The sequence below is a fragment of the Plutella xylostella genome, chromosome 14 (genome assembly GCF_932276165.1).
Source record: "Plutella xylostella chromosome 14, ilPluXylo3.1, whole genome shotgun sequence".
Taxonomy (NCBI): domain Eukaryota; kingdom Metazoa; phylum Arthropoda; class Insecta; order Lepidoptera; family Plutellidae; genus Plutella; species Plutella xylostella.
Window position 1 is genome coordinate 1932377 of NC_063994.1, and position 23675 is coordinate 1956051.

Consider the following 23675-nt stretch of genomic DNA (forward strand, 5'->3'; position numbering starts at 1 on the left):
TAATGTTAAATATGTTTTGCATAATGTATGTTTTTATTGTTCTTCTTTCTGAGTGACATCATAATTAAATTGACAAAATTAGGTAGATGCCATGCGATAAATTTTATTATATTCATATATTTTATTTACTCATTGTATTGATGGATGCAAAGGAGAATGGCAATTTATCTATAGCGCCATGACCCAGAGCAGCCATTGATGGAACATACACTGATGTGTAGTCCGTGACTACAGTATATACTGGTATTAATTTTATTATTATGAGGCATGGGAGAACAAAGATATAAGTGGCGAAAGATCAAGTCTTTCTACTGTACTAGATGTTACCCTTGAGCTAAAAATAGTTTTTAAAAGTGTTCCCGTGGGAATTCCTGGATAAAAAGTATTCTATGTTACTTCGGGATAACGGGAACTTGAATAGAATGAAATAATTTTTGAAATTGATCTCTTTATAAAAATAGGTTTCCGAGTGTGAAATGTGCAAAAATAATCTTGATATTATTTGCAGAAATAAAATCATGTAATACATTTTGTGATGCACTATGTATTGGGAATCTCATGATTTAGATTATAAAACTTGTTTGTGCGTGTACTATTCATCAAAAACTTATTGAACGAAAAAAAATATATTAATTAATTTACATTTGAACCCTAATATCTCAAGAACCCCATGGTTTACATTTTTTTAAATATTTTTCCCTGATAGTAGACATTTTTATCAATAACTTAAAATAGGTTTGGTTAGTGGCTGCAAACTTACGCAAAGCGGGTCAGGTTTCGCCATTCTTCTTTATTTTATTAATTATAATATTGTTTTGTTTATAGTTATCAAATTTGGATGAAAGACTTTTATGTGTTCCACTTGGTCGATAATACCGCAACAATAACTTGCAAAAATTATGTAATAAAAGTTTTACATTTTTAAACACGTTTTTTATTGTTTATCTACCTAATTAGAATCTCTCATTTTTAAATATTTTTTAACGGTCTACATAAAACCTACTTTCATAAAAAAAAAACCATAGATAAGACGAATTGAGAACTTCTCTCTTTTTTCTGAGTCGATTAATAAGAGACGCAGATTCAAACTACCAAAACATTGCTAGAAAATTGCAAAAAAATATATGCTACTAGCTGTTCCAGCGAGCTTCGCTTCGCCTTAAAAAGTTTTTCCGTGGGAATTCTGGGATAAATGTAGCCTATGTTCTTTCTCAGGGTCTAGACCATATGTATAACAAAATTTCAATCAAATCCGTTCAGTAGTTTTGGCGTGAAAGAGTAACAGATAGACAGACAGACAGACCCAGTTACTTTCGCATTAATAATATTATTTAGGATGATTACTAGAAGTCTAGTTGCAAAGAGCTCACAACATGCGTTGAACGTATGATCTCGGATGTGGGCGCCGAAGCCCCCCCTAGTGGGGGATGTAATTGGATTGTCTCTGAGTTCATCCCCTGTAGGGGGTGGTATATAAGGGCGGGGGGGCAGTGCGTACGCAGGAGTGGCGTCCAGCCAGCCTCGGTGCGTGGTGCGACGTGAGTACATTGTTTACAATACTTTTGTCCACGATACAGTTTTTATTTTTTATCAAAAAAAAATTCTAGAAACTTTTGGCCTCAGCCAAGAAATTTAAAGTTTGGGTTTAGCAACTTCTCAAAGTTGCTAAACGCAAACTTTAAATTTCAACAACAAAATGTTTACTTACAATAAAAGGTTTTTTATAGCAAAGTTGTCATGGGTCTTTGATATTCTGCTTAAAATAAGTAGGTACCTAGTTACAATTAATACCGATTGTCAAATGTTTTACATAGACCGAAAAATCAGACTTAGTAATCAAAAAAAGTGCCTAAACAAAAAAATATATACCTAAGTACAATAGTTACAGAGGAATTGAGAACCTCCTCCTTTTTTCGAAGTAGTCGTTTAAACATAATTTCCCTAGCGTTGCATTGTAGGACTCTACTTTTAAACTTTTCCTGTAAGTACTTATGGTAATACCTAACTACAAATCGGTACGTGTCCGAATTGGTAGCGTTCTGCCTTTCGCCACATTCAGCAGCGGATCTTAAAGCAGATAGGTATCTTGGGGTTGTTATTTAAGAATTACAAATACCTAATGTTTCTCTCTTTTTTTTATTCTCCGAACCACCCTAGGTAGGATGACACTCTGGTCCAGTATTATAATGTTTGAATGAGGAAAGGAGAGGAAAGGGTGTTGTGGCGCTCTATGGGAGAAGCCTTTGTTCAGCAGTGGATGATGTACAGCTGATGATGATGATGAATTTTATAAAAAGTTACCGACTGCATTGCCTAGTAGTTATTGTGAATTCACATCTTAGCCAGTGAAAGGTATCTCACTACCGCGAGGTCGTTATTACTTATTATTCAACTGGTTGGCGACCGAGAATATTCAAGTATTCAAGACGTTTTTTTATGGAACCTCATTAGTCAAATTAAGATAAGTACTAACTTAGTCAGGTTTTGACTAGGTAACTTAGTACTTTTGAAAATATTCTTTTAGTTTGCTTTTAGCCCGAGGACCAACAATATTAAATTTTAAGAAGATATTTTATTTTAATTTATTTATCGGTGGAGCGCCTGACACTGAAAAGTTGGCTAATGGTTAAGACTTTTTAGCCTCAAGCGTTGAAAGTATTTTTTTTTGCCCGCAGATCGTTGAGCTCTATCTTTATAGTAACTTTCCTAGACTAAGGTGGAATTTCACCAAACACAAAACGTATTTAGTCGCCTGTTAAACCTCTGTCAATGAGTACAAAATTAATTTAAATTTGATTTGAATACAATTTTAAATACGTTTAGCGTTAAGTAAAAGTGAAGTGGCCCTAAAGCCCATGGTCGTAGATTTCTACGTGCTACTTTGACATTAACATAACATACTCGTAACTTCCATGAACATACACTCACGAGTCACGAACTCACGAGCACTGAAAAAGATCTAACCGCCATGCCATTGCCGATGCCGTTCCATATGTCACTGGAACTTTTTCATTGCTCCTAAGTCTCGTGACTGTAAATAAGCACTTCGGCACTTTCTGCCTCAAGCATCTCTACCTCGGAATCGCTCCGCTACGCAGAATCCACCCGCGTTATCCAGGGCACCCGACAACCAGCCCTGAACCAGACTTAGCCTGTTCTCTAAACCCTAGATCAGGAAGCCCGTGAAGCGACACTAATCCGGTTTGACATGTAGATTACGCGCGTCGCCCAGTTACGCGCGCGTAACCTTACACAGGGATGTGGGTAATTCAATTGTATGACGTAGTAGGTATATAATAATAAGTAAATAGCTAGGTACTTGTGTAGGTGTATGATGTAACATAACATAAGAAATGATGTCGTAAGGGGTATACGCATGGTAGGTACATCCGGGATTTTCTCACTTTCGATCCAAACAAATACCTAAGTGGAAATGGCTTAGGTACCTACGCACCTTTAGCGGCCCAACTCACACTTATGTCTCAAGTAAATGAACTGGCCTCCTATCGTAAACTAGGTATGACAACGAATTTTCGGATATAAAATATATTGGACACTAGTTAGTTAATTACTTCGTAAATGTTAAGTACTTCGTTTTGTCTTCACGGTACCCCTCCTGGTCATTAAATGAGTTGAAAACCCTTTAGTCACTTTGATTCCAACTTTTCAAAGTCGAGAGAAAGTTAAAAGTTAGCAACGACAACTTTGTGTCACACATTTCCTCGATTTTCTCGGCTTTGTTAAAAGTTCAAACAATTCGCGCTTGTGTTTTATATCTCACTCGAGCAATCAAAAATATTATCTACATTTTTTATTGATGAGATTTCCATAATCATGAATAGGTAAGCTATACTTATTGAGATTCCATTGCTTCAGAACTTTTTACTATCAGAGCACTAATACGTAGGTATACTACTAATACTTATTTCTTACTTACCTAAGTTTTTAATCTAGAACTTTTAACAATAGAATGTTTTCCAGAAGTAGGCATGAAGGCAGCATAAGATAACCTACCATTTAACATTAACATTTGCTGGGGTCTTATTTATATATATATCCACGCATTGAACAAAGGTCACCCAAATGGGTACTCTATGCAGTTCGGTACAGTCAGCCGGATGTTAGTGTGTCGTTGGAATGTTTCAGAAGTCTGCCTGCGGGGGCGGACGCTACCTCCTGAAGCCTGGGCCGGGGCCCGCCAGCCAACATGCCTTCGAAAGGAGATGTGGAAAGCGTAAGTTCATAATAATTCTTTCAGCAGCATTACCTATGTATAATAGAATAAAACAGGACATAGCCCATCTTAAGTTTTACTTACTTGCACAGTTATTTCTATGCCATGCCATAAAAAAGTATCTTCTCTGATCTTTTTTATTTATTTCATAATTTAATTAAGTTTTGTAATGCTTACATTGGGTCAAAACTGTGTTGGTAGGATTGCAGCCCGAAATATTGAGTTTACCTTCACAAAAGTATATAGAGAGGTAAAGCCGAACGTCCACTGCCGGCTGAACTAAGTTAGTTCGCATAGTTGAGCCAGTTTTTCGTACATAGTAGGTACATAGCGTCGCTGTTCGATGACATGGAACATTTTGCAATAACAGCGATAGGTAGTTAGTTTGCGGTGGACGCACACATGTATAAAAAACTGGCTGAACTATGCGAATTAACTTAGACTGCAGTGGCCGTTCATATAATATGGCTACCAAAACTTAATGTCCGAAAACAACTTTCCCTTCCTCACCCGTTCTTTTACCCAGGGTGTGACGGAGTTCGTCCGCAAGCCCATGGAACTGCCGACGCTGCCCAAGGCGCTGACCCTGGACGAGAAGAAGTACCTTCTGGCCGTGGAGAGAGGGGACATGGCCAATGTGCGCAGGTGAGCTGCTGGTGACGGGATCTGGTGGCTCCTGGAGACTTTTACTTTAAATAGAATATTAAGAAATTACAAAACTTATATACTAACACATAGGTACAAAAATGGCGGTCTTATCGCTGAAAGCGATTTTAGTAAGACAACCTTTGGATGGAAGGATATTTTATGATCAAATAGGGTCAAGTGTACTGAAGAAATAACAGTTAGGTAATATTTAGGTCGTCATAAGAACGAACGAGACCTGTTATATGGCTGTTATGCAATATAGCGTTGTGGCTAGCGCAGTAGCACTCTGAAACTCTAAGGTATATGGCTATAGCCACGAGCTATAGTGATCATTTTTTTGTTACATGAGGGACTTCGATAAGCTTCAGAATTATAATTAGTTAATTGGTTTTCAAAACTGGACCTATATGCCGTTACTTTTCTCATTCAAATTTAAATTGCAATAAATCGTATACGACTCTACTGAAACGTTTTTTTAGGATGACCGATTCTATGACTATAGACTAAACGGCAAATTTCAGGAATTTAAGTAACCGATCACCGACCTATGATAACCTTAACTCTCAGATGAATGACCTAAATAAACTATCCAACTCCACTCCCCAGAATCCTCCAAAAAGCGCACCGTAAGAAGCACATCGACATCAACTGCGTGGACTCGCTCGGCCGCGGCGCGCTGACCCTCGCCATCGAGGGAGAGAACATGGAGATGGTGGAGCTCCTCATCATCATGGAGGTGCAGACCAAGGACGCGCTGCTGCAGGCCATCAACTCCGAGTTCGTGGAGGCGGTCGAGCTGCTGTTGGAGCACGAGGAGATCATTCATAAGCCTGGGGAGCCTTATGTGAGTTTCAATTTTTTGTAATATTTACTATTGTCTGATAGTTATTATACTAGTTGTCTGTGTCAGTACCAGCAAAATTGTGTTATTTATTTTAGTTGCCATCAATACGAGCAGCATCAGGCTCATCATTAAGATGCACGTGAAACCTTGGAGGCATCCTAAAAGACCTCTTTCCTTGAGGAACCCATGCTATACCAGTGATGTGGTTTTCTGTTCAGTTCATTTCGATTTGCAACACCTTTCACCTAGCGAAGTCGATGTCGACATCTGCATTATTATTGAGGGCTTCATAATAATTTCTTCCCTCCAGAGCTGGCAACTGGTAGACCCGAACACAGCGCAGTTCACGCTGGACATCACCCCGCTGATGCTGGCGGCTCACCGGAACAACTACGAGATCATCAAGATACTGCTGGACAGAGGAGCCACGCTGCCCAACCCTCATGATGTTAAGTGAGTGTTGATTTTAGTGGTATATTGCTGTCTTATAAAGTCAAAGGTAGTTTTTGAGTTCAATAAAATTATGGGCTACACCTAAATAACAGTCCTTATTGCAGATTCTGACAGCCCTGTAGCATTGAACAAGATAATCCCTTCTCAGAACTTTTCTGAGTCATATAATATATTTGGGACGTTTTCAATGCATGCAGGTTCCAATGATTGATTTCAAGATAGGGTGATAGCTTTGTACAGTTTGTTGTCGTCACCAGAGTATAATCGATAAAAATCTTTCTCTAGATGTGGTTGTGACGAGTGCATCCGCGAGTCCACCCAAGACTCGCTGCGTCACTCTCTGACCCGGCTGAATGAGTACCGCGCGCTGGCGTCGCCCTCGCTCATAGCTCTGTCCTCGGTGGACCCCATCATCACCGCCTTCCAGTTGTCCTGGGAGCTCAGGAACTTGGCTTTTGCTGAACAGGTAGGATGTTACTGATGAACTTTTGCATTTACAATCATCATCATCATCACACACTTCTTGAGATATGCCCCTCTATGGAGCACTCTGGTTTTCGGTATTCCACATCCAAATACTACATGCTGTCTTAGATCGTCGGTCGAAAGGGTTGGATGGCCTCTCACGCTAACTTTGTGATTCACGGTCTCTACTCTAGGATCAAAAGGGGCATCACAATACCAGCATAATTTACTAGAAATCTCAAAAACACCATGATCAAACTTTAAAAAACTTTTATTCGCTAACAGTCTTCATAAAACACAGGAAAGTAAACAAGAATACCTGGAGCTGCGTCGTCAAGCCCAACAATTTGCCGTGGACCTGCTCGACCAATCACGGAGCTCTCAGGAGCTGGCCATCATCCTGAACCACGACCCTGACTCACCTCCCTTTGAAGAGGGCGAACATATGGCGCTGGCCAAGTTGGAACAGGCTATCAATTTTAAGCAGAAGAAGGTAAAAAAAAGTATGCTTGTTATTGCTTTCTTTCATTATGACGTGGTAAATTGGCGTGACCCTTGGCGCTATATGCTAACTGCCTTGTGATAAACAATGGAGTATTCTATAAATATGTATGTAAGTATGCTTTAAATGTAATTAGGACATGATATGGGCTTTTTACACCTGAAATAAAGATATATTATTATTATTATATTATTATTATTATTTAACTATCATCCTTATCGAAGCCTTTATTGACCTTTCCCTTTCTGGCACTTGTGATTTCAAATATATCGGGGAAGATCATAGGTGCAGCTTTTTTTGGACACAGTAATGCCATACCATCCTTATGGGGATATATTTTATAATAACATCACTTATTTTCTCTATACAGTTCGTAGCCCACCCGAACATCCAGCAACTGCTAGCATCCATCTGGTACGAAGGAGTGCCTGGCTTCCGACGCAAGACCTCCATGGAAAAGATCATGATCATCTGCCGAGTGGCCCTTCTGTTCCCGTTCTACTGCTCTCTCTACATGATAGCTCCCAACTGCGGCACCGGGAAGCTGATGAGGAAGCCGTTTATGAAGTTCTTGATCCATGCGTCTAGCTACTTGTTCTTTCTTTGTAAGTATTTTGGTGTTGTGTTTTGTTTTAAATTCTGCCCCTCGTATAATAATTCGTCACACCCTATGATCACACCAATATCATAGTACGATAAAGTGACGATACTTTGTCGTCGTACGAAGATAAAGATGCCGCAACGCATGTGTTGGATGGCTGTTATATGGCGGTGACTTTCTTTGAGCCTTTTTATGGCTCCAAAACGGATGGGAAATTTGAATTGCATAACATAATCCCTTCCTCAAAAGAACTTTAACAATCATACACGGTCATCAGACTCCAAACTAGACATAAGCTTGGTACCCACGTGACTTTTAAAGATTTTTTTTCTTCATTGATAAAAAGGCGTCACTTTTTCACAGTGATTCTGATCCTGGTATCACAAAGAGCGGAGGTGCAGGCGATCCAGCTGTTTGGTCCCGAGTGGATGAGGAAGGAGCTGGAAGAAGAGCTGAAGAAGCAGCGCGGCGCCGGGCCCACGTACCTTGAAGTGGTCGTCGTGGTTTATGTGTTGGGTATGTACATCCTCATAGTTATCGTCATTGTCATCGTCATCATCATCTGTAGCAGTATCATTTACGACAGTTTTAACCTTGCATTTTTTGTGAGAGCTAGGTACCTAACGAATTGCTAATTTTGTTTACCTTCTAAGAATTTTCACATATACACGTCTGCTCATCCATTGAGATGCGGCCTTCTATTAAGTGGTCCAGTCTGATCATTAATGCCAATAGGGCTCACTTTACATTCATCTTTCCAGGATTCATCTGGGAAGAGACACAAGAAATCTACATAGAAGGCATCCAATCCTACCTGCGTAACATGTGGAACTTCATCGACTTCACTAGGAACTCTCTGTACGTGGCCGTCCTTCTTCTGAGGTTCGCGGCCTACATCCAGCAGACCACGGAGATCCAACGAGACCCGCAGACCAAGTTCATTCCGAGAGAGCAGTGGGACGCCTTCGATCCGCAACTGATTGCCGAGGGTTTATTTGCGGCGGCTAATATATTTAGGTAGGTATTTCAGAAGAGCATAGAATTAGTAAATAATAGTATAAATTGATCTTCTTGAAGATGAATAATTGTGCATGTAAAATCCAGTGACTGTAACGAAACTTACGAAATTACATGGACATTTTAGATACTCTATTCTATTCTATTCTATTCTCATAGGGGGTGAAGTTCCTGTACGTGGCTCTCTCGAGTGGAACCTTTGTACATATCCCCTTGGTTTCAGCTCAGCCAGCCTAGCTCCCGGGTAAACTGGAGTAGCAGGCCTGGGTGTTGTAATAGCTGAGGTAGGCGCTCTGTTGGTCCAAGAATAGATAATCTTGTTTCTGTAGTAGGTGGACAAGCTAACAGAATATGTTCAACCGTCTCATCTACTTCCTTACATGTCCTACATAAGGGACTAGTTGAGTTACCTATGGTATATAAGTGTTTATTCACGCAACAATGTCCTGTTATTAGTCCTACCATTAATGATATATTACTACGGGACAGGTTGAGTAAGTAGCGTGTAAGTTTGTGGTTGTGTGATACAATAAACGCTTTAGTTTGTCTGCAATCTACACGATTTTTCCACTCCTGATTGTGTTCAGATAGTGTTTTATCGGTGAGACATTGCCTTATTGCCTTTGATGACAGACTAATAAATGGTTCTGGCCCTATTGGTAGGGTATTTGATCCCATTCTTGCTAGTCGGTCAGCCTCGCAATTTCCTATGTTGTCGTTATGACTTTTAATCCACTGTACTGTTACATTATTTGAAATGCTTAGGTTTTCCAGTGTTCTGTGACATTCTAAAATTAATTTAGATTTTGTTACAGTTCTGCCTAAGGCACCTAAAATAGCCATACTGTCTGTGTAGAAGCAGATATTGCTATTTTTTGTGTCTTTTATTTGTGTAGCTCCGTCAAGTAGGCTGGCAGCTTCTGCCTGAAAAACAGTAGCTTTGTTCCCGAAGCTGACAGAGTATTGTAAATTAAGTTCCGGGCAGAAGACACCTCCACCGCTGCCCTTCTTGTTCTTGGCTCCGTCAATGTAGATATTGATGTCGTAATTGTTTTCGTCTGATGTGCCACACTGATCTCGCTGGATAGTGTAGCTTCTGTTGAAGATAAACGTCTTTATAGTAGTGTCGCTGCATTCAGTGGACCCGGGAGCCGACAACTTGGCAATGTCAAGTATGCGACTGTGTCCCTGTGCAGTAGTATTCGTTGACCATAGTCCCATGTTACTTAGCCTTATCGCCGCCGCTTTAGCTTCCTGCTTGATGATAATATCGAGTGGTGGAAGTCCTAGAATTATTTCTAGGGCGGCTGTTGGGGTTGACTTCATACATCCGGTGATTGAAACGCATGCAAGCCTTTGAAACTGTCGTAGTTTGTTTTTCACAGTAATGAGGTTCGATCTTTGCCACCAAACCACTGCTCCATATGTTATTATAGGTCTGACCACCGCTGTGTACAACCATTTACACAGCTTTGGCTTGAGTCCCCATTTGGATCCAACAAGTTTCCTAGTTTGGTATAGGGATATTGTTGCTTTACTTAGGGTTTTCTCCACATGTTTAGACCAGCTTAGGCGGTGGTCTAGCCATATGCCGAGATACTTTACCTCATTTGTTAACTTTAAGGTTGTATTAAAAAGTTTAGGTAGCTTTAAATTACCTATCTTAGTCTTTTTGGTAAATAGAACCATTTCCGTTTTGGTTGGGTTCGCTGACAATTCATGTTTGTGACACCATTCCTCTATGATGTTCAGTGCAAGTTGCATCCTTTCACATAAGGTATTTACAAACAGACCGCCAATGAGAATTGTAACGTCATCGGCGTAGGCTATTGTTGTAAAACCTTTATTATTTAGATCGCAAAGTAGATCATTCACAACTAAAACCCACAGCAATGGAGATAACACTCCACCCTGCGGACATCCCTTTGCTACTTTGCATCTTATTGTATTTGTTGAAGTAAAAGATACTGTTCTTGATTTAAGCATATTTGTTATCCAGGCACTGATGACCGGGTCTACATCATGATTTTTAAGATTATTACTTATGCTATTGAACATAGTTTTATCAAAAGCTCCTTCAATATCGATAAAAACTGCAAGGCAGGATTGTTGTAACAATATTGAATTTTCAATTTTGCTTACCACTGCGTGTAAGGCCGACTCTGTTGACTTACCCGGTTAGTATGCATGTTGGTTAGGATGGACAGGTTTCACGGAAAGTGCACCGTCACGTATATATCTGTCACACAGTCGTTCTAAAGTTTTTAGAAGAAATGATGACAGACTAATGGGTCTATAGGCTTTCGGAGAGGTGTAGTCATCTTTACCCGCTTTAGGCAAAAATACTACTTTCACCTCCCTCCATCCCTTAGGTATATACCCGAGGGCTATACAGGCTCTGAAGATACCTACTATCCGTGGTGAGATAATATCTACCTCCCACTGTAGGAGAGCCGGCACTATACCGTCTGCTCCCGGCGATTTGAAGGGAAGGAAAGAGGTGATAGCCCATCTTACTTTTTCTTCATTTATTACGGCGGCCGCAATAGATTCAGCGTAACTAGAAGAATTAATTATTGGTGACAGCTGATCTTGATCACACGACTCTTCTGCTAGCATTTCACAGCCAGGGAAGTGCATGAGCAACAGGAGGCTGTTCCTTTCGGTTTCGTTTTTTGTGTAGGTACCATCTGGTTTTTTTAATGAATCTAGCTGATTTTGAGAGTCATTTGACATGCATTTTTTTACCCTCGCAGCTTTAGTTTCACTTTGAATTGACCCGCAAAAATTCCTCCAGGATTCCCTAGTTTTTGCTCTAGTCTCTTTTTTGAATTTATTTCTTGCTAATTGAAACGCTTTCCAATCTTTTTTCGTATTTTTGGCGCGATTGAAAAGTTTTCTTACATTTGTTCTCATTTTCTCCAGTGAATTGCACCACCACTTGCGAGGTGACGCACTCACGGTCACTAAAGGACATGATTCTTCGTAGCTTTTAACGATAATGTTAGTAAATTCGTCAACAGCTTTAGATACTCTAAAAGTTTTATAATTTGGCCGCTTGTGAGCTGCTGAATACCATCTTATTCTGACAGTACACCAATAGTTTAAACAAGTTCTATTGTTTCTCCTACTTCATCAAATTATAATTCTCTATAGCAAGGTTATTTGTTCCAGTGCCCTCAAGCTGGTGCACCTGTTCTCCATCAACCCTCACCTGGGGCCGCTGCAGATCTCGCTCGGCCGGATGGTCATCGACATCGTCAAGTTCTTCTTCATCTACAGCTTAGTCTTGTTCGCTTTTGCTTGCGGTGAGTCCTCGTCAATTATTTCATCTAAAAATCTACAGTCTGTCCTTGGCCTACAATCAAACCATTACCGGATATTTGTCTGAGGTCATGGTAGGTTTTAATAACTTTAGTGTATGAAACCAAAGTCTCTACAAAATTATGCACCATACCATTGGAAGATTTTATGGAAAAGTGTCTTCCTACCTAACGTCTAACCTAAACACTAATGACACTTTAAACCTTCTGCCATTTTATTTATCATACATGTTTATGGGGTGCAGCATTGAAGAATACATATACAAGAAAGAATGCGAAAACTTTAATTTTAGCGCAAACTATCAACCCTTACACTCGACACAGGTCTAAACCAGCTTCTCTGGTACTTCGCTGACCTGGAGAAGCGCAAGTGCTACGTGTTGCCTGGAGGTCTTCCCGACTGGGACAATGCTGGTGACTCCTGTATGAAGTGGCGGAGCTTCGGGAAGTGAGTCCTGGACCCCTGGACCCCTGAAACCCTGGACCCCGTAGACTTGATGCTGCTAGATACTAAAGCTAGGACCTATGCCAAGGCCTGCTCCTGTGACGTTCATAGGATTCGAAGAGTTAGTTTCTCTTAACGAGGAAGTGTAGTCTTTAGCTTATGACTATAACGATAGCATGTTATTTTATTCCAGCCTTAAATTGTGTAACTTTGCCATTTTGTGATGTCTGTAAAAATTGTGCTTCGTTCGCATCTTTATGACGTAAAATATCATCATGTTGATACTCTAAAAACGTTATTTTCACTTAGGATAAAAAAATGCAATGTTAATAATTGCAATTATTTATTTAACATCTATTTCCGATTAGGTATCTAAATTAACGTTGGCCTTAAGTATATTGTTAGATACTTAAACACGGGAAAACACACACAATCAATAACTGTTATAGTCTAGCGTAGCCCTCAATGTCATACAATCCACTTCATCTATTTTCAAAGAGTTCATTTTGACATTGATATCCTCTTCAAGCTGAAGTCTCGATTGCAGCAAGTATCTCAGAGAGGCCGACGCTTCTTGCAACATCTGCCTTAGTTGCTGCGAACTATGACGTAACATGACGCTCTCATGATACAGGGATTCTCCTGGAGCGTCTCTGACCAGCTCACTGCCGACCCTCTGTGCTCGTATACCAAGTCTCGTTAGCGCTAAAGCCGCATTCCCTTCCTTATCATCCACAGCTTTCTTCAACAGCTGGATATTGTCCTGCATTGCCATAATCTTCTCGCTAGTTTCCCTGTGCATATCTTCAAGTTTCAACTTAGTCACTTTTGTTGCAGTAATCCGCTCTGCAAACTCGTAGTTACACTTGTTGTATGCAGCTTGAAGATCGTCAATCACCTGTTTGAGCATTGTGTCTATGTACACTCGAATTGGTCGAGATAAATGCACTTCTTTCGCGGCTTGCTGAATGTTTTTAGATGAAAAGGTGGTGTATTCTTCAGTTGAAATATTTGAAGGATCAAAATCGGAGTAGCTATCGTAATTCAAGAGGCTAGAATCAGTTGGTTTCAACCATAGAGATGCTTTATCCAGTTCAATAGCCCGCTGTTTCAACTCAAGATCTTGGTCTAGAAGGAATCTGGTGGCTCGCAGGCGTCTCATTTGTTCAAGAAGTTGATCTAAAGCGCGCTGCAGTAAACTCTGAGCACCAAGAATAGTCGTCACTTCTTCTTGCAAAGCCTCTTCAACTGGATCGACGACTAAATCGATACCAATTCTTCCGTCTCGAATCATAAGGCATTTGCGGCACACGTTCAGAGCATTTTCCTCCAAAGACGTAAGGCAATCCTGTAAACGTTGTTTGTAGACACTGAGAGCTTCCAGCTCGATACATATAGCCTTCCTTTGTTTTTGCAGTTCACTTCTGTTGAACTCGACATCGTTAATACGTTCCTCAATCCGTCGGTCAGAGGTGGCCTTGAGGGTGTCTGTTCTTTCTTTTGTTTCTTCTCGGAGACGTCCGCTCTCTTTGATGATGAGGTCAGCGAGGTGCTGCTGGTTCACTGTGTTCTTCATTCGTTGCAAGTTGCTGAGCTGCCACTCTTCAAGGGTGAACTTCGGAGCATTTGGAGGCACACATATTAAAGTCTGTGTGGGTAAACGCAACCGAGCTATCGGCTGCTTCTGAGGATCTACTACTTCCTTACTCATGATTTTCAATTTAAAACTAAATAAAAAAATCAAAGTACAGTAACAATCTAAAGTCGGAACGATGTGCACGTTGAGGGAAATACGGAATACGATTGATAAAACCACAAAGTTGTTGCTATGGTGACCCCATTTCCTTGCGTCGCCACCCCTATTTTCATAATGTCAAGGGTAAAACTTGGTAGGGTTGATAATGTAGGTAGGTCTTTCCTTAGTAAACATAAAATTAAATGCATAAATTAGAGGTAAGTACTTAACATAATGACTATTTTTTAATTCAATAGAAATTTTCTAAAAATCTAAATTAACAAATGGGTGAAAAAAAATAACGAAAAACTTTAAATAATACCATCATGCAGAAAAACATTAATAACTATGGTAGTCCATGGTGGCCCTTAGCGTCATACAGTCGACCTCGTCAATCTTGAGAGTGTTCATCTTGACATTGATGTCTTCCTCCAGCTGTATTTGAGTTTGACACAAATAGCGCAGAGATGCATTAGCCTCATGAAGCATCTGCTGCAACTCCTGGGTGCTTCTTCGGAGCATCTCACACTCGTAGAATAGGGTTTGACCTGGGGGATCCTTGACTAACTCACCTTCAACCCTCTGCGCCCGCCGGCCCAGCCGAGTGTGAGCCAGGCCAATATGACCTTCTTTATGAGCCAATGCCTTCTTCAACTCCAAAATATTAGTCTGCATCTGCATTATCTTCTCCGTCGTCTCTCGATGCAAGTCCTCCAGTCTCGCTTTCGCGATCTTAGTTGCTGTTATCCTCTCATTGAACTCTCGGTTGCATCTGTCGTAAGCTTTCCAGAGATCGTCTATAACTTGTTTCAACAATGTGTCTATGTACACTCTGATTGGGCGAGCGCTAGTCACCTCTCGTGCTGCTAACTGGATGTTCTTTGCAGAATAAGCATCGTATTCGGCGGCGGATATATTAGCCGGATCCAGATCTGCATACCCTTCATATATTGACAAGCACAAATCAGTTGGCTTCAAAGCTAAAGAGCCTTTATCCAGATCTATAGCAGACTGTTTGTACTGAAGGTCTCTATCAAGCATGTATCGTGTAGCTCGAAGTCTTCGCATCTGTTCTTGAAGCTGCTCTAGAGCCCGACGCAGCAGACTCTGTCCTCCTAATACTGTGGTGATCTCCGTCTGAAGAGCTTGTTCCACCGGGTCCACTACCAGATCTATGCCGATTCTTCCATCCCGTAGCATGAGACACTTCCTTACGATATTGAGCGAGTTTGTTTGCAACGACGCAAGACAGTCGAAAACGCGAGTTTTGTACATACCTAACGCCTCCAATTCCAGACATATTTGCTTCCGTTGCACCAGCAACTCCTGTTTATTGAACTCTATATCTCCAATTCGTTCCTCGATGCGCCTGTCTGTAGTTTCTTTCAGCAGCTCAGATCGTTCTTTGGTCTCGTCTCGCACTTTCTCGCACTCTCCGAGTATTCTGTCGGCTAGGTGCTGCTGGTCCTCGGCATTCCTGAGCCGCTGGTCGTTGCTGAGCTTCCACTCCTGGAGTGTGAACTTGGCGGTCCGCGGCGGCGCGCAGACCAGGGCTTGCTCCGCGAGGCGGGTCTGGTCAATGGGAGCGCCGATGCTGTTGTGAACGGCATATTGCTCGGAAGCCATGGCAGTGGGTATATAAATTAAAATATTGGTAGTAAAATTATGATAAATGTTGGTAAATAATGTGAAAGTGACAGTTAAAGTTGAAGTATATTTTGAAGGTATGGCAAAAAGTTATCAATTTACTATCGAAGCTCAGAACAATCGCACCTTTTTCCCACTTCTGACATTGTGATTGTCCTGTAAAGTTGTACCAATTTGCTAAGCCTTTTTTACCACCTCGTAGTCTACCCCCCTACCCCAACCAACCTTCTAAACTTCATCCTTCTAACACTAGCTTACCCCAACAGCGTATTCGAAGCATCGCAGTCATTGTTCTGGGCATCATTCGGCATGGTGGGCCTGGAGAACTTCGAGCTGGCCGGCATCAAGAGCTACACGCGGTTCTGGGGCCTGCTCATGTTCGGCTCGTACTCTGTGATCAACGTCATCGTGCTGCTGAATCTGCTCATCGCCATGATGTCCAACTCTTATGCTATGATCGATGTGAGTAGTGGTACCGCCATCTTTTTTAATGTCTTTAAAAAGCGACCCTTTTTGTATTTAAGTAGTAGTACTCCAGTTTACTCGGGAGCTAGGCTGGCTGAGCTGAAATCAAGGGGATATGTACAAAGGTTCCACTCGAGAGAGCCACGTACAGGAACTTCGCCCCCTACCTATTTAAGTACTTCGTTAGTGCTGATTTTGGTAGGTACTTAGGTATATATCCAAGTCCGTATGGTCTATGGGTAGTATGGGTAAGGTTCAGAGCTCAGGTTAAGAGATGATATATTTTTTTAAACAAAATATATGTTAATTTCCCTGGTTAACTTTAAACACTTGACAATCGGTACCAGTAAGTACGGAACTTCTACTCAACATACATAATAATCAACAATATTGTAAATTATATTTAAAGTCCCCAGCTACACGGTTTCCCTGACCAATAAATAAACCCCAGCTCCACCCCACAACAGGAACACTCGGACGTGGAATGGAAGTTCGCCCGCACGCGCCTCTGGATGTCGTACTTCGAGGAGAGCGCCACTCTGCCGCCGCCCTTCAACATCCTGCCCACGCCCAAGCTGCTGCTGAAGATGCTGGGGCTCCGGAAGAAGGATAAGGAGAAGAAGGTTAAGGATGAGGTGGGTTTGATTTTTGGACTAGTGACAATCTAGAAGAGAAATGATAGTCAAACAGGGGCCAATCTTGAGATACAGCAATATTAAATCATTCAAGAACTTTAAACTTTTGCACTAGGTACTGGTATATAATCGGTGACGGCGTATGTACTCCTGTATGTTCAATCCAGGTTGTTATTCTGGTGGGCTCTGTCTGATTTGACTTGCAAAGGCCGAATTCCCATACCCGTTTCTTTACTTTCACCACCACTTCTTAACACCAACGAACGAACGACCTTTAAGTATTACACAAGCTCGTACCACATAAAACCTTGCCAACACCATCCATCTCTGTCCCACCACCAGGAGAACAAAGAGAAAGAGCTAGACGTCCGCTACACGGCAGTCATGCGGGCGCTGGTCTGGCGCTACGTCTCCGCCATGCATCGCAAGCTGGATGACGAGCCAGTGACGGAAGATGACGTCAATGAGCTGAAGGGAGATGTGTCGGCACTGAGATACGAGCTGCTGGAAGTGTTTGAAAAGAATGGCATGGATGTCTCGTTCACGGATCGTAAGGAGAAAGGTAGGCCATCTTGGATTTTGGAAGTTCATAGGTTTTGGCTAAAGGGTTTATGAATACGGCATGCGACAGTATAAGGTGTCCTTTTGGCCGTGGCTTTATTTGAATATATGTTTCAGTCATATGCATAGCAGCGAGCAACAACGTAACGATTCATGGTGGAAACACTTAAGTACGGTCAGGTGCAAAGAAACCTGACCCCCTCTCATACTAACAATGCTTCTGAGGGGAGTCAGGTTTATCTGCCCCTTACTGTACATTGATAAAATTTCACCAGTATGTTGGAGACTTGGGGATAACCTGGCATCGGCAATACTACTGGTCCCAACATCCACTCTCTATACTTACCTATTCCTCACCAAAGACTTACCAAACCCTTCTCCCGCAGCGGTCCTCGGCAAGAAAATGAAGATGTGGGAGCGTCGCCTGATGAAGGACTTCCACGTGGCCCCCGTGGCGGGCGTGGACGAGGAGGCGGAACCCGAGGGTGGGCTGAGCAAGTTCCGGCGGCTCGCCAAGCTGGCCGTGGCCACCACCACCAGCGCCAAGTGGGACCAGACGCTCATTGGGGCTGGGGTCTCGTATGTACCGGAGTTCTATAATTTAAAATTTTATTGTTTGTGGCTGGACAGGTATAGGAGGGATTAGCCATAAAAATGTGGATCCATCGATAACAGCACGCCAGCTCTTCTTTGCAGCGTGTCTGTAGAATTCTGTCGGTTTTGTAACCGTGGTGAAAAGATTCGCTTGTTAGATTATCGTCAGTCACTGACTACGCTGGGAACACCGGACCGTATACTGCGACTGCTTTCGTGCACACTTCCATCAAATTCTGCTATAAGTTTTGTATGGAAATTATCGTAAAATAAAATAATGCAGCAGTAAAAATGTGGTCGTTTGTCGTCAGATCTCAAATCGGTCGGTGTCGCAGCCGTGAGTCGTTCAAGAACCAGCAGAACCTGCAGCGAGCCATGGACGAGGCCAGGAAGTACGTCATGCGATCACCACTACCAGGTAAACACACAAATGAAAAAAATACATATTTTCATACACTAAGGCTGAGTCCCTGAAGGGAAACTTTTCGCCCGTTACTATGAAGAATGAAGATGCGCAAACTGTAAAACTAGGCATACTAAACGATACGCCGCTAACTCAGTCTGCGGCTAAGGCCGAGGCCCCACTGGTGCGTTGCGTCGTCGGTCATTGGGTCCATATATTTTTGTAACTTTTACTTTTCGATTGCGACACGAGGCAACGTAGCGCAACGCACCAACACCAACTCATCTTCGAGCCATCCACGACGCCAGAGCGGATTATTCACTATATGGCTTCGCCGCTTGCCGACTGGGAACGCAGCCTAATCCAATATCCTTAACCCCACATCTCTTGACAGAAGCATCCCGCGGCCCGTCTCCCATCGAGATGCCGATCACGCCAGGGCACACTCTTATGAACCTCATCAAGGACATCTCCACTGAAGGAGGGCCATCCGACCCCAGCACGCCTACACCCAAGAGCCCTTGGAAACCACCTGGTAGGGAATAGTTATGGTCTTATGGATGTTTATTGACTAGAGAATTATGCGATAGCATCAGTATTCGGTGGCATCATACAGGGGCTCTCATATAGCGGTGCTACAAGAGTTCTCTAGAAGTTCTTAAGTAAGAGAGAAGTTTGCAAACTTCTGTATTATCACCACCGCTAAATGAAAGATGAAGCCACCACAAGCTTACAGACTATATTAATTCATCAATACCATAGACAACTTACAGTATTATCCGTATAATCGATATAAAACTTATGTGAAGTTGGTAACACTGTACATAAAGTAGGACCCTATTTGAACTTTTTAGGTACACCTCAACATCAGCCTATGTCAACCTACGGTATCTGTAGGGATATTGGCCTCCGCCTTCTTAAGTCAACTTCCACGTACCTGTGCCACAAACATCCAGTTTGGTGCTGTTACTTAGATAGATACTTATATATCACTGTTAATATGAACCAGGTGCCGGCGGCGGGGCGGCTGAGAGCAGCATGGGAGCGCTGCTGACAGCCGGAGGACCGTCCAGCAGGGCCGCTTCACCGAAACTACCCTCGTCGCCCATGTCTGCACAGGTAAGGTCACCTTACTTATGAGTAGGTACAATTAGGTACCTTTAATACTATTAAGTATTTAGATCGAAGAGAGAGTTTTAAAATGGTTCTGAGGTATGTTATGTACATCATCATAAGCCCGCAGCTATTGCGGGACATAGGCCTCTCCCAAAGAACGCCAAAACATTTTGTCCTCGGCCATCCTCATGAAACCATTACCAGCTATCATAAAATAACGAGTACCAGCTACATATCTGAAGTCGATTGTACTTAGGTAGTGCGGTTAGTGGGCGTTCTACGGTATGTGTGTCTGTTCGTGGTCTCCACTCGGGTAGGACAGATTTGATATGTTATATGTGTATAGTTAATTTTATTTCTCACTTCTCTCCAATTTAGTTCCAGCAGTCTGCGCCCAAGTCGCCAGCGCCTTCACGAGGCCCGAGTCCATCCTCGCCTCGACCCCTGAGCCCTATCAGCGCAGCCGGGGAGGAGAGCCCAGTGCCAGGTATAACAGGTCCCATAAAATTATCCACAAAAAATTAATTAGTTACATGCCTCAAGAAAGCCCCAACACAGTCTTCTCAAGACACACCTAACTTCTTGCTAGTTCTGGTAAAGTACATATTTTTACGTGGATATCCCAATTATTGCAGGGATTGTTATACCTACTTTGAAAATGAGAGTGATGCAATGGTACACATAAACTAATAAAAGAGACAGCAGACCCCAAGAAAATAACTTATAATTAGGCAAACGTAGCCAATGTTCAATGTCTTTGTATATTTTATGTCCTCACCAGAGCCAAGTCCGCTGAAAGGGAAGCGCGTGCCGGGAGAGACGTCGCCCCCTAAAGTGATCAAGAGGAAACCACCGGGCACCCCCCACCCTGCTGATGACCAGGTATATTTTCCAAGATCTTTTAATACATGACTACGATATGTAACTTTTAGTATATCTTGTGGTGTCAGTGATAAAAAGACAAGAGTTAGACTAGAGTTGGTCACCGTTATGAAAGGATTGACCAGTCGTATTAGCGTTATCCAAGGAGGATTAGCGTCTGTCGCTGACAGCCCAGGGTTCGCCACTCGCCACTCGCCTTTTCATGGACCCCAATATTCTAAGTGAATGACTCTGACCGCTTAGAATAATAAGGGCTAGCGCTGTAGCGCTGAGTAAAGTACCTAATGTGTTTGCTGCAGCCTGACCCTGGCAGCAAGACGCCTCCCGAAGACATCGCGGTGGCGCGCCCCGTGGCCCCCGAGATTAAACCAGCCGAGGGGGCCATCCCGCCGCCCCCCGCGCCTGTCAAACCTAAGGTTAGTGAAGCAGCCTTACGCGTTCCTAGTAGGCAAACTGTTCACTCATCACTACATATAGGCGTACAAATTGGGTAGAATGAGCGGGAAATTAACTGTGAATACTCGGAGTACAAAACCAATACGCCGCTAACTAACACGGCGGGCAACCTATTTGCGTGCGGGAACGCACCCTAACCAGTGACTATATTAAGTAGGGTACCTACCTACTCATTAGGAGTGAAGTAACACTATCAATATCACAACCCTTTTTTAAATTAATGGCAATAATGTAGTTAAGATATTTTTTTCTTTACTCCATGTCATACAAACACCCAAATTTTTCCGTTTATGGCAATAAACTATATTTCCTCTCTTCTCTCTACCCCAGGCACCACCAGCGCCAACAATGGAAGTGACTCCCAGCACCCCCCCCGTCCACTCCGCGCGCGCCCCCTCCCCCACCCCTTCAAAACCACCCTCACCCCCGCGCTCGTCCAGCCCAGTCAAACCACCGAGCCCTATACCTCCTGCCGTGCCCTCCAAGCCTGGTACTCCTGAGCCCATGAAGCCAGGATCCTCGAGGCCAAGCAGCCCGGTGCCTACGAAGTGCGTGTCGCCTATCCCGAGGACGCCGTCGCCGTCGGCTAGCCCGGTAAGTTGAGATTTAAGAGTGGGTTAGGCTGATAAAATTTGTTGAGACGCTTGGTCTAAGAAGTGGTCAGTAATAGATAAGGTTTTCCAGCGATTTACGTGTGTCAATTTCGTGTGGTGGACCCGTAACAGCTCAAAGGTTCATTTCGATGTGTACTTTTTATCCAATACCAATACAATTTGTAACGGCCGATGATTGGATGGACAGCTATGCCAAAGGTACAACACGGCTTGATCCCCAGCCGGGCAGATATTATGTACTCTACAGTTTTCGGAGAGGCTCATGTCCTGCAGTGGATTACTATTATTACAAGCTTGTAAGAGCTACATTTGTAACGATCAGCAACAGTAACATCTAAGCCACTAAACATCTTCCATCACCTCCTGGTTCACATATATCTGTAGCCAACATTACCCATCACCACGCGGTCCATATACAGCATATCCCATTACTCAACGCATATCTACAGGGTGTTGCAAAAAGGGTATACTAAGCCGAAACCTACATGTGCAGCATAGTATATCTAAGCCTGAAACTGAAATCAGAATTTGAAAATTCGCGAAAAAAATAATTCATTTTCCATAGAAACTTTGTTGGTCACGTGACTTTTTACTATGGAAAATAATATATTTTTTTCGCGAATTTCCAAATTCGGATTTCAGTTTCGGGCTTAGATATACCATGCTGCACATGTAGGTTTCGGCTTAGTATACCAATTTTGCAACACCCTGTATAACCCCCTCCCCCCACAGCGCACGCCGTCGCCGCCGCCCGGGCCGGCACGCCTGTCATCCACCTCCAGCACAGAACAGCTGATCCCGCCGTCGCCGACGCCGCTGCGAGCCGCCAAGCCCATCGAGGAGGTCAGGACAATCAAGAGGCAGCCAAAGACCGGGTGGCTTTAGGTCGACTGTTGGTCGATTTGGTTGAATGAAGATTTAATTATTATTTTGGAGATTCCATTTGGCTAATGACTTTGTAAAATGCTGTCAAGCCCATCGAGGAAGTCAGGACCATCAAGAGGCAACCAGAGAGCGGGTGGGTGGCTTTAGACAAACTTTAGAAGGATTTTGTTCAGGGCTGAGCTAAACTGTTTCGGTGATTCGTATTGACCGGATGCTAATTTCTTTGTAAAATTATGCAGATGATTCCAAATAAGATTTTCTTTTTGTGCAAAAAGTAAATAATTAACTATTTTGTGAGGAATCCGTATCGTTTGTAACGTCGTAAAATGTAGGAATCTACTACATTTTGGCAATATTTAATGAATACCTAACTACCCGTCTGCTTCAGGATTCATTTTAATCTGTCCTACAATGCCTATAGACCAAGAATTATTATGTAGTCTGAGCCTATCTGAAACCTAGTTAAACATTGTGAGATATGGCGTTTCGACTTTCTCCGTGTTCGGCATCATAAGGGTCACAGTGACAGTTAAATAAAGTCCATTTTTCTCTCCACCTTTAATTTGCAAGGTGCGGGTGCCTATATAAATAGAGTGAGTCGCCCGCGCGCCTCAGTTGGTTTTTGATTTTTGAAGTGAACACTTCGGCAAAATGGCTCAATGTAGCCACGGATCTCGTCGGCTTCGCTCCGACGGGGAAAAATATAATATTGAATTTGCGGAGTCCTCGCTGCCGGGAGCTGTAGCGTGATGCGGACCAGGCGGCGCGGGGCCTGCCGGCTGCTGCGCACGCAGCCATTGCTGAGGATTTCGCAACGAAGGTTTGAGTTGATAAGCCGTGAGTAAAATGCTATTATTTACTGCTTTTAAAAGCTCAGCCACTGGTCATAATGCTCCGGCGCTTGGGGTTTTTATCCCACGCAGTAGGGTCCGATTCAATAGTCGTGGTGATGATTTATCACATATTCCGGTCCTACTAGTGGCGCTTGAGCTAGATACTTACATTAATGACCGCTTTAAGTAAAGCATATGTTAATTTTATACAGGAAAAAATAATAAAAATATATTTTTCTACCCTCAATTTCTAATATTTTTAGAAAACAGTTGATAAAAACTTTGCTATTACAATAATGCACTTGATTATAGCTTAT

At 42.6% G+C, this 23675-nt stretch overlaps 3 protein-coding genes across 3 annotated transcripts; 1 reads left to right on the plus strand and 2 right to left on the minus strand.

Annotated features, from left to right (window-relative positions):
- Positions 1-1356: 1356 nt before the first annotated feature.
- Positions 1357-22527, plus strand: LOC105391193 (transient-receptor-potential-like protein). Its single transcript, XM_048625522.1, has 24 exons — positions 1357-1538; positions 4147-4234; positions 4761-4879; positions 5489-5726; positions 6037-6179; positions 6465-6645; positions 6946-7137; positions 7517-7751; positions 8111-8263; positions 8509-8764; positions 11939-12072; positions 12412-12535; positions 16181-16376; positions 16847-17014; positions 17357-17576; positions 17962-18154; positions 18481-18587; positions 18970-19107; positions 19582-19691; positions 20067-20175; positions 20470-20570; positions 20870-20986; positions 21357-21620; positions 22373-22527. Exons 2-24 carry the CDS (start codon positions 4208-4210, stop codon positions 22523-22525), a joined length of 3678 nt encoding a protein of 1225 aa, XP_048481479.1. The 5' UTR covers positions 1357-1538; positions 4147-4207; the 3' UTR covers positions 22526-22527.
- LOC105380943 (tektin-1) lies at positions 12904-14577 on the minus strand. Its single transcript, XM_011550567.3, has one exon. The coding sequence runs from the start codon at positions 14241-14243 to the stop codon at positions 12966-12968; it is 1278 nt and encodes a 425-aa protein (XP_011548869.3). The 5' UTR covers positions 14244-14577; the 3' UTR covers positions 12904-12965.
- On the minus strand, positions 14584-15908 carry LOC119694291 (tektin-1). Its single transcript, XM_038120303.2, has one exon. The coding sequence runs from the start codon at positions 15891-15893 to the stop codon at positions 14607-14609; it is 1287 nt and encodes a 428-aa protein (XP_037976231.2). The 5' UTR covers positions 15894-15908; the 3' UTR covers positions 14584-14606.
- Positions 22528-23675: the final 1148 nt, after the last annotated feature.

Excerpts from the sequence above, each read along its gene's own strand:
- LOC105391193 (XM_048625522.1), top strand. The coding sequence starts at position 4,208 with ATGCCTTCGAAAGGAGATGTGGAAAGC. Across the intron at positions 7,752-8,110 it reads TAGCTACTTGTTCTTTCTTT|TGATTCTGATCCTGGTATCA; the intron begins GTAAGTATTTTG and ends ACTTTTTCACAG. Across the intron at positions 21,621-22,372 it reads CGTCGCCGTCGGCTAGCCCG|CGCACGCCGTCGCCGCCGCC; the intron begins GTAAGTTGAGAT and ends CTCCCCCCACAG.
- LOC105380943 (XM_011550567.3), bottom strand. The coding sequence starts at position 14,243 with ATGAGTAAGGAAGTAGTAGATCCTCAGAAGCAGCCGATAGCTCGGTTG.
- LOC119694291 (XM_038120303.2), bottom strand. The coding sequence starts at position 15,893 with ATGGCTTCCGAGCAATATGCCGTTCACAACAGCATCGGCGCTCCCATT.